This window comes from Asparagus officinalis, chromosome 3 (assembly GCF_001876935.1).
Source record: "Asparagus officinalis chromosome 3, Aspof.V1, whole genome shotgun sequence".
Lineage (NCBI taxonomy): Eukaryota > Viridiplantae > Streptophyta > Magnoliopsida > Asparagales > Asparagaceae > Asparagus > Asparagus officinalis.
This window is the reverse complement of record NC_033796.1, coordinates 1,578,242-1,590,101: the sequence shown is the minus strand read 5'-3', so window position 1 is coordinate 1,590,101 and position 11,860 is coordinate 1,578,242. Positions and strand designations below refer to the sequence as shown.

The 11,860-nt window shown below is 35.5% G+C and overlaps 1 protein-coding gene across 1 annotated transcript; it reads left to right on the top strand.

The window, feature by feature from the left end:
• LOC109832480 (protein FAM98B-like) lies at window positions 2,006-2,377 on the top strand. The gene has a single exon (XM_020399834.1). It carries the CDS (start codon window positions 2,006-2,008, stop codon window positions 2,375-2,377), a length of 372 nt encoding a protein of 123 aa, XP_020255423.1.

Below are 11,860 nucleotides of genomic sequence, written 5' to 3'. Positions count from 1 at the left end.
CACCAGAGAAAACAGGTGTACGTCAGGTGCATGGCGCACGGCAAGATCCCGAAAGGAAGAATAGAACGGTCGTGTGACCAATGCAATAATGGTAATAACAATAGAAACATACAACTGAAATACTAATAATCTAAATATAATTTACTACTAGAATAGAATAATCATAATAAATCCAAGAAAATCAACCAAGTAACAAGTCGATCATGCAACTAGCGATCAGATTAATCATCCAAGTAACAAGATCATACTAGATGGAATTAATATTTAAAAATCTACAACAAGAGACGTAGTACGTCGAGCGAAATAATCCAAACAAGGAAACCCTCATGTATATACCATATGTCTCGAATTATAGATAATTAAATATTAATCCCGATCTATGTATAAAAAGAAACACAACTTACAACAAGAGACGTAGTACGTCGAGCGAAATAATCCAAACAAGGAAACCCTCATGTATATACCATATGTCTCGAATTATAGATAATTAAATATTAACCCCGATCTAGGTATGAAAATAAAACATATCTGGTCTGTATCTCACAAGAACTCGTACTCATCCAAGAAACGAGTCATGTAGCTAGCCATCCTATAACAGGTCACTGGTTCACGTCACACACAGAGTCAAAGTTCATATTATCGGATATCTGGTTAACAAATCCCCTACGTGCTTCCAATAGGACTCCACGCAAACCGATTCGGCCTGGTTCGAACTCAAGCCGACCCGGGTGAATATCACATTTACGAACCAAAGTGACGCAACAAACCTTCAACGTGGCCCATCAAACCAACCCCAGTTCGAAACAAACCTAACTGGTGCGAGTCTGGAAGATAAATCAACAACGAAACGATTTCACTGACCAAGTGCGAAACGGTTCACTTGGCACAACAAACTAACCCCAGTGCGAAACGGTTCACTGGTGCGAGCCTGAAAGATACATCAACAGTCTTATCCGATCACATGAACCATGACTTTCTCCATCCCAACTCTTTTGTTTATCAAGGTCAACATACACAGATTTCTATGTCTTAAACAGGACACACCAGACCACACTAGTCATGAATTTCTAACGGTTCTCAAACGTAACAAAGAGTAATAACTGCAACTAATCATATTCAACAATATCATAGCATATCACATAATTAAAATTAAGAAACATAAATCATTCATAATAATCCCTTTTCTAAAGTAAATCTTTTAAAAATATTTATAAATGTTCTAAAACAATTCTTTTTATAAAACTTTCTTGAATTACTGAAATTATTCTAAATTGATACTTAATCTAAAATAAATTCTTTTAAACTATAATTATTCTAAAATAATTCTTTTGTCAAATAAATTCTATTGTTTTATTATAATTACTCTAAAATGATTTTTCACCAAAATAATTTATTATAATTATTTTAAAATGATTATTTTGTCAAATAAATCCTAAAAAAATCATAAACTAATCTAAAATAATTTTATTTTATTTTATCTTTACAGTATCTATTATCAAAATATTATTTTTAGTATCATTCATCAAATAAATCCGTGCAAGTCATCACAGTATATGTATTACAATATGAATGGTCATACGTTATTGTTCTTAGTCCGTTTCGTTCACAACAGTTCTATACGTTATGGTTCTCAGTCCAATATGTTCACGACAATTCCGTATTTGTAACGAATAATTATTCGGGTAACGAGTTCGTATGCATAATAAATTTATGATAAATCTAAAATTATACTGAGCAAGAATAGGGATCTTGCAAGCAGCTAACTAAATCAGGGCGGATCTAAGAATTGGATGATAAGTCAAAGGAGTATCGGGATCTTGCCTCGGGGTTTTGTCGATCGAATCGACGTCGACGGCGTGGGTACGCGGGTCTAATCTGAGCGTTGGTCGGAGCGGTTGGGGCCACCGTCAGCGAGAGAGGTCGTCAGTAACGTCGACAGCGAGGCAACGACAACGGCGAGTTTGGTATCGAATGAGGCGCTGGGGTGGTTGACAGCGAGTTGTCGATGACGAGGGAGGGGCTTGGGCTGTTCTGGAGGCGTCGGAGGGAAATGGGGGCAGGCTGGGGTGCTGGCGGTTACGGGGAGGAGATGCAGGCAGCGTGGGGTGGTCAGCGGCGGAGATGGGTGCAGGCGGCCATGGCTTCGAGCGGGTGGGGGCGGAGCAGCGGCTGGAGCAGATCTGGCGGCGGGTCAGGGCAGAGCGGCGTCGAGGGTGAGCGGCGCGGGGTCGGCGCCGTGCAGGTTCGTCGGAGGCAGGCGGCGGCGGACTGGACAGGCTGCGGCGAACTCCGGCGGGTCGGAGGAGCTCGAGCTCCTGGTGGCGGGGTCTGGGTCGGGTGTTCGGGTGTGGGGGAGGAGGACGAGGGGGCGGGCTGAGGTCGGAGGCGAACTCCGGTGGCGCGGCGGCGGGCGAAGTCGGGGGCTGCGGGCGTTCGTCGGGGGCTGGTGGAGCTCGTTTTGAGAGAGAGAGAGAGAGGTGTACGAAGAGGAGAGATGGGGAAGCTGGGCTTTTAAATAGGGAACAAAAATAATAAAAAATAAATAAAATAAAATAAAATACTGAGGAATGATGCGCGTGGAGCAGTCGTTTTTGAAAAAAAATGCAGAGGGAGAGAACGGGGTTGTTGGGGTTTGTCGCGCGTGCAAAAATAATGTTGAGTATTTCAAATAGTTTCAGGTATTTAAACCGAAAATAATTAAAATAATTAATTTCGGGTACTTAAAAATTAAACTAATTACATAATAATTATCTACAAATAAAAACGTACATGTTGAGCTAATACAACAGTTGATACGAAACTGTCGAAATATACCCATATTGTACAATTAAAATAAATAATTAATAATAAAAATATATTTACTTACATTTAAAATCAAATAATTATGTGACAATTATCGACACGATAAAAACGTACCAGTTATGCTATTACGACAGCTGATACGTAATAATACAATAATTTATACAAATAATACGTAATTAATAATTCAATATAATCCAAGAATTAATATGTAATAGTAATAATATTACGAGGTATTATTTAAAATAATATGTAATAGTATCGGTAAACCAACGAGATAAATTCCAAAAATTTTCATTGCACTAAATAATTTATAAATATAAAAACCATTTAAATAAATATAAAACTTAGACTTTAAATCATAGAAAATTCTAGAAAAATCGAGAAAAATACAAATATCTTTTAAAAATCATAATTAAATATTTTAAAATACCAAAAAATTATTTTAACTAATATCAAAATTTTACGGTCATTACATTGTACCCCCCTTAAAACAAATTTCGTCCTCGGAATTAAAATAAGAAACCAAGGCAGATATAGAACGATATCCATAAGAAGAGAAGACAAGAAACAGGAACAGTGGGAAGATCCGGAGTCTAAGAATGATAAGATTGGGACGAAAGGAAATCTATCAAGAATATAGAATAAGGACAAGAGAATAGTCTCACGGATGAAATATGATATGCGTCTAAATTATTCATTATATTCTCACTAGTGGTAACTCGGACCGGAACCTTGACCTGCGTGGGCCACCAAAAAAACCTGTCACGCCCGCTTCCAAAATACCAGGGAATCAGGACGCGAGCAAGCCCGCGACGTATTAAATGAGAAGAGATAAGTGCTAAACCCCGTCTTCTCAATCTAATACGCTAAGCGTCAAGAAATACAAACGAAGGCACAGGTCCCCGATCACAGTAATGAGAATATAATAAACAACTCAGAACCAAAAGATCCATATCACAACTGAAATGATCATCCAGACATAATATTCGGGTCAACATGCCCTTATACAAGACTAGCTATCTGAATAAAATACTGGAAAATATAAAATACAACGATCAGGCGGAAATAGGAATGCTAGAAAAGTAAACTAAGGACTAATGCTGATAAAAGAAAATGACGAGGCTTCGGCTTCTTCTGCTCGGTCTACAGAGTACTCCTGCGGGGATCCTCTGGCTCCTGTACGACTCCAAACTGAACATGTCCGTCCTCTAAATCTGACGTACACCAGAGAAAACAGGTGTACGTCAGGTGCATGGCGCACGGCAAGATCCCGAAAGGAAGAATAGAACGGTCGTGTGACCAATGCAATAATGGTAATAATAATAGAAACATACAACTGAAATACTAATAATCTAAATATAATTTACTACTAGAATAGAATAATCATAATAAATCCAAGAAAATCAACCAAGTAACAAGTCGATCATGCAACTAGCGATCAGATTAATCACCAAGTAACAAGATCATACTAGATGGAATTAATACTTAAAAATCTACAACAAGAGAGACGTAGTACGTCGAGCGAAATAATCCAAACAAGGAACCCTCATGTATATACCATATGTCTCGAATTATGATAATTAAATATTAACCCCGATCTAGGTATGAAAATAAAACATATCTGGTCTGTATCTCACAGAACTCGTACTCATCCAAGAAACGAGTCATGTAGCTAGCCATCCTATAACAGGTCACTGGTTCACGTCACACACAGAGTCAAAGTTCATATTATCGGATATCTGGTTAACAAATCCCCTACGTGCTTCCAATAGGACTCCACGCAAACCGATTCGCCTGGTTCGAACTCAAGCCGACCTGGGTGAATATCACATTCACGAACCAAAGTGACGCAACAAACCTTCTCCGTGGCCCATCAAACCAACCCCAGTTCGAAACAAACCTAACTGGTGCGAGTCTGGAAGATAAATCAACAACGAAACGATTTCACTGACCAATGCGAAACGGTTCACTTGGCACAACAAACTAACCCCAGTGCGAAACGGTTCACTGGGCGAGCCTGAAAGATACATCAACAGTCTTATCCGATCACATTGAACCATGACTTTCTCCATCCCAACTCTTTTGTTTATCAAGGTCAACATACACACAGATTTCTAAGTCTTAAACAGGACACACCAGACCACACTAGTCATGAATTTCTAACGCGTTCTCAAACGTAACAAAGAGTAATAACTGCAACTAATCATATATCAACAATATCATACATATCACATAATTAAAATTAAGAAACATAAATCATTCATAATAATCCCTTTTCTAAAGTAAATCTTTTAAAAATATTTATAAATGTTCTAAAACAATTCTTTTTTATAAAACTTTCTTGAATTACTGAAATTATTCTAAATTGATACTTAATCTAAAATAAATTCTTTTTAAACTATAATTATTCTAAAATAATTCTTTTGTCAAATAAATTCTATTGTTTTATTATAATTACTCTAAAATGATTTTTCACCAAATAATTTATTATAATTATTTTAAAATGATTATTTTGTCAAATAAATCCTAAAAAAATCATAAACTAATCTAAAATAATTTATTTTATTTTATCTTTATAGTATCTATTATCAAAATATTATTTTTAGTATCATTCGTCAAATAAATCCGTGCAAGTCATCACAGTATATGTATTACAATATGAATGGTCATACGTTATTGTTCCTTAGTCCGTTTCGTTCACAACAGTTCTATACGTATGGGTTCTCAGTCAATATGTTCACGACAATTCCGTATTTGTAACGAATAATTATTCGGGTAATGAGTTCGTATGCATAATAAATTTATGATAAATCTAAAATTATACTGAGCAAGAATAGGATCTTGCAAGCAGCTAACTAAATCAGGCGGGATCTAAGAATTGGATGATAAGTCAAAGGAATATCGGGATCTTGCCTCGGGGTTTTGTCGATCGAATCGACGTCGACGGCGTGGGTACGCGGGTCTAATCTGAGCGTTGGTCGGAGCGGCTGCGGCCACAGTCAGCGAGAGAGGTCGTCAGTAACGTCAACAGCGAGGCAACGACAAAACGAAGTTCGGTAGCGAAGGAGGCGCTGGTATAATGGGCTCATATTGAAGCTTGTTCTAAGATAGATAATCAATTCCCACAAGACCGAGACTTTGCAATGAAGGGGCAATGGGACCCCTCATCCTTATGCCTGACTCCGCCCCTGTGTGCACTAGTCAAGTACCGATTGAACATAGTGAGTACCATTGAATTTGCTCACCAATAAATGTAGTTGCATATAAAAGACCAAACCAATCTTAGGGTGTGTTTGACAACTACCCAAAAACTGTATCAGGTTCAACTCTGGTCCAGTTCTACTCTAACCTAATTTAATTGTGGACAAACACCCTCCTAATCTACCACTAAACTGGTTTTATGACTTCTTTTTGGTCTAAGAAAAATTGGGTCAGAACTAACCTAGTTTTTGTAGGATCTGAAATAGATACACTAGAACACTAGAAGAGGGGTGAATAGTGTTCTTTTAAAATATATGCAAAGTAGATTATAAATTGCAAAGAAAAATGGCAATCTCAGAAATTCACAATCACAAACACAAAGTTTTATACTGGTTCCACCAACCCGGTGTACATCCAGTCCCCAAGCAAATCCCGCTTGAGATTTCCACTATGATTTTGAAACCTTACAAAATCAAAAGCAAACCTGACCAATTTGCAAGACCATGCAAATTGCAACACCAATTGACAAGACCATGCCAATTGCCACCCAATCTCTAAACCAAGAGATCAACCCTCTCAAACCCGAGAGAAATCCTTTTTGAAGCAAGAACACAATTGATCCTATAAGCCTTGAATGTGTAGTGAAGTGCTGCAGTGGCTTAGGATTCTTTTAACTCTCTGAATATTGTCTATACAATCTCTAAGAATGATTGAAACCAAGGCAATATCAGAAACTCTCTTTTTCTAAACACTTAGCATGAAAATCTGGAAAATTAGAGAGTGAATATGCACAAAATGTTTGATCTTGCAAGTGCAAAACTTGGTTGTTGTTTTCTGATGTTTAAACCTATTTATAGCCTCTGAAATGACATAATTTTAAACCCAATTAACGTCCACAAAACGGCTATAAACAGTCACTTATTTTAAACCTGAAATCTGGAAAAACTGCATCTGTAGTCGACTACAAGTCATAGTAGTCGACTACACTGAGTCTAAACAGACTCTGTGAAGTCAGAAAATTGATCAGTAGTCGACTACAAGGCATATTAGTCGACTACACTGTAAACTCAGATTCTGGAATTTTTCTGTTTAGTATTTTGACTATAACTTTCTCATCCGATATCGGAATGAGGTGATTTAAGATTTGTTGGAAAGCTCTTGAAGAGACCTACAACTTTGGTCTTTTGAGTTTTTCCAGATTCTAATTTCTAAGGGGTGTAAATGAAATGTTTTAAGACTCACTTAATATCTATAAACTCTAATGGCTAACATAGGGGATTTCTATTGTTAACCAACACACTAAGCATGTGTTAGTGTGTTCTAACACTATGTGTGTGCATGTGTGTGAGTGATCAAGGCTTGTACAAATTTCTAAGCAAAGAAAATATAAAATTACATTTTGACAATAAAGTATATCTTCTTCTTTGCTTCATTTTGCCTTGAACTCATCTATGTCTTGAGTATCTCTTTGAATATAATTGTTGATATAGCTCTGATACTGCAAAACAAATGTTAGCACATAATACACACAACATATAATATTTGTTATCATCAAAACAAACTAATCTTGGGGTCAAGATTCCTAACATTCTCCCCCTTTTTGATGATGACAAATATATGTTATTAAGATATAAAAATTTTAATCCCCCTGCATGAAATCATTAAATAAAATCTTTTACTCCCCCTGCATCAAAGCATTAGTAAAAAATTTAAAATTAAAATTTTCTATATAACTCCCCCTTTGTCATTAGCAAAAAGAAATAAACATAATTCTAATTAAAAATTTCTTTTCTTGGGTACCTTAATAAAAATATCAAGCACTTTGGTACCCTTTTATATTATATCATTAGGATTAGCCCTTAGGAATCCAAATCCACTTGGAATTTGGTTTCCATTTGTTAACATAAGTGTAATTCTTTGAATTGCAAACTTCATAAATATAAGATGAAATATAATAATTCCTATCATGAATATTCAAATTCTTAGGAATCCATATATACTTATTTTGTTTAGCATGAATATTCTTATTATTATTCTTCAAAACATAATCATTCTTTATAAAATACTTAGGAACAAATCCAATGCCAAAATGATTGTTTGAAGATTTTTGAAATGAGAGCAAATTATTCAAATTCTCTTTACTTTTATTGAATTTACTAACATTCAAACATATATCATCATATTTTAATTTAATAGAAGAAATATCTTTATCTAAAACATTAATGCGGATTTTTAAATCATTGCATTCTGATTTTAGATAAACATTCTCATTAGTCAAAATATGATTTTCTTTAAGCAAGGATTTATTTTCCTCTTTCAATTCAATTACTTGAGAATTAGAAATAGTAGAAGAATTAAAATCAGAAATTTCTTCAAGTAATCTTTTATTTTCACCTTTAAGAAAATTATGTGAAGCCTTTAATCTCAAAAATGTTTCATATAATTCATTGAAAGCATCTAATAATTCTTCATTATTGCATACCTCATCTTCTTGTGCCATGAAGCACATGTGAGTGGATTCCTCTTTTTGTTCTTTCATTTTGAATAACTCAAACCTGTGCACAAGAACAGATATTTTAGATTCTTTAACTTTATTTGTACCTTCATGAGTTACCTCAAGTGTATGCCAAATATCGTATGCAGATGTGGCCGTTGACACCCTATTGAACTCATTCTTGTCAAGTGCACAAAATAATGCATTCATTGCTTTTGAATCCAAATTTGCATTATTTCTTTGAGAAGTAGTCCATTCTGCAAAAGGAGTTGTTGGCTTCTCATATTTTGTTTCCACGACGTTCCAAAGTTCGTAGCCAATTGATTGAAGGTAAATCTTCATTCGGCACTTCCAATAGTTGTAGTTCGTGCCATCGAATAGAGGTGGTCGCTGTGTGGAATATCCCTCTTTGAATTGTGATGTATTTGTTGATGCCATCTTTCACCTTGCTCTGATACCAAATGTAGGATCTGAAATAGATACACTAGAACACTAGAAGAGGGGTGAATAGTGTTCTTTTAAAATATATGCAAAGTAGATTATAAATTGCAAAGAAAAATGGCAATCTCAGAAATTCACAATCACAAACACAAAGTTTTATACTGGTTCCACCAACCCGGTGTACATCCAGTCCCCAAGCAAATCCCGCTTGAGATTTCCACTATGATTTTGAAACCTTACAAAATCAAAAGCAAACCTGACCAATTTGCAAGACCATGCAAATTGCAACACCAATTGACAAGACCATGCCAATTGCCACCCAATCTCTAAACCAAGAGATCAACCCTCTCAAACCCGAGAGAAATCCTTTTTGAAGCAAGAACACAATTGATCCTATAAGCCTTGAATGTGTAGTGAAGTGCTGCAGTGGCTTAGGATTCTTTTAACTCTCTGAATATTGTCTATACAATCTCTAAGAATGATTGAAACCAAGGCAATATCAGAAACTCTCTTTTTCTAAACACTTAGCATGAAAATCTGGAAAATTAGAGAGTGAATATGCACAAAATGTTTGATCTTGCAAGTGTAAAACTTGGTGCTTGTTTTCTAATGTTTAAACCTATTTATAGCCTCTGAAATGACATAATTTTAAACCCAATTAACGTCCACAAAACGGCTATAAACAGTCACTTATTTAAAACCTGAAATCTGGAAAAACTGCTTTTGTAGTCGACTACAAGTCATAGTAGTCGACTACACTGAGTCTAAACAGACTACAAGTCATAGTAGTCGACTACAAGTCATAGTAGTCGACTACACTGAGTCTAAACAGACTCTGTGAAGTCAGAAAATTGCTTAGTAGTCGACTACAAGGCATAGTAGTCGACTACACTGTAAACTCAGATTCTGGAATTTTTCTGTTTAGTATTTTGACTATAACTTTCTCATCCGATATCGGAATGAGGTGATTTAAGATTTGTTGGAAAGCTCTTGAAGAGACCTACAACTTTGGTCTTTTGAGTTTTTCCAGATTCTAATTTCTAAGGGGTGTAAATGAAATGTTTTAAGACTCACTTAATATCTATAAACTCTAATGGCTAACATAGGGGATTTCTATTGTTAACCAACACACTAAGCATGTGTTAGTGTGTTCTAACACTATGTGTGTGCATGTGTGTGAGTGATCAAGGCTTTTACAAATTTCTAAGCAAAGAAAATATAAAATTACATTTTGACAATAAAGTATATCTTCTTCTTTGTTTCATTTTGCCTTGAACTCATCTATGTCTTGAGTATCTCTTTGAATATAATTGTTGATATAGCTCTGATACTGTAAAACAAATGTTAGCACATAATACACACAACATATAATATTTGTTGTCATCAAAACAAACTAATCTTGGGGTCAAGATTCCTAACAAACATGTTAGCTGTAAGAGTTAACATGTTAGCTGTAAGAATTAACATGTTATCTATAAGAGTTAACATGTTACAGAAAAAAGTTAACATTTTACAGAAAAGAGTTAACATGTTACAGAAAAGAGTTAACATTTTACAGAAAAGAGTTAACATGTTACCGAAAAGAGTTAACATGTTACATAAAAGAGTTAACATCCGCTGACATAAGAAAGAGGAGGGTAAATTCGGGATTTAAATCAGCTGATATGTCTAATCATGAGCTGGCATGTCTAATCAAGTGCTGAAATGAGCTGGAATCATGATGGAGGGGCTTGGCCATATTTTTTTCAAAAAGGAGGGGCTAAAGAACATTAAAAAAGTATGAGGGGCTAGAGCATATTAAAATATAAATTTGGGGCCTAGAAGCAATTTTCCTTGAAAAAAAAGGAGGAGGCGGCAAAATATATATATACAAGTATAAACAGAGTCGTCGTTGATGAAAGCTGACGATATATATTAGATGGCTTCTATGATCGATCAGTACGTACCATGAATCCTCCTCAATATTGCTGTGCTAGAGGAGCGTGATCGTATAGAAGCCATAACTACGATACCATCGACTCTCAGTTTTTGCTCCTCTACGTACGTACGGTGGGCTCCTCTCAGATGTAGAGGGCAATCCTCATGATGATATCTGAAACCAAAATTATTGTTTAGTTTTCACGACTATTCTGCAAACTTTAATTCTTTTCTATTAATAAAGGACGATGTATTTATATAAATATAAAAAAAAAGGTTATGCAAGAAATATTTTTGCTAGTGAAAATATTGGTTCACGCGCGCGTTTCGAGTCTTTTTCAGAAACACGTTAAAAACCGAAAGAGGTTTTCTATTTAGAACCCAAAACTAAGAGGGAGTTCTGTGATATTTTAAAAGTTAAGGAGATATCTCACAAACGCCCAAATTAGAGGGGAATTTGTGAGATTTACCCTTCAGGAAAAATTGTTTGTTGAGGTTCTATATTATTATCGTCTTAGCCACAGTGGGTGAGCCAGACGGTTTAGGAGGTTCCAATATAGCTCCTGTGGTCCTAGGTTTTGATTATGAAAAACATTTGCCTGGTATTATTAGAAAAACATGAGCTGGTTTATTAGAAAAACATTTGCCTGGTATTACTGCCTATATTCAAACGCATGCAAATAAAAAATAGCTTTTGATGGAAACAGCTTTCCAAATAGCTGAAATTTTACATTTCTGAATTTGTAATGCAATAAAATATTACTCTCATACATTGCATTTGGCAAATGAATCTTACCAAATTATCTTTCGAATTCATTAGCGCATTAGTTTATTGGTTTACAGACTATGAAGCCGCATCTCTTAGGGTTAGTAGCCTTTGATTGGTCATTCCTAATTCGGAAATCGTCAAAATATTTGTTTGTTGGCACCGTATTTCCGATGAATAGTGACGCATGCATGATGAACCCGGGAAGTTCATGAATTCTATTAGCTAGGCTAAAAAGT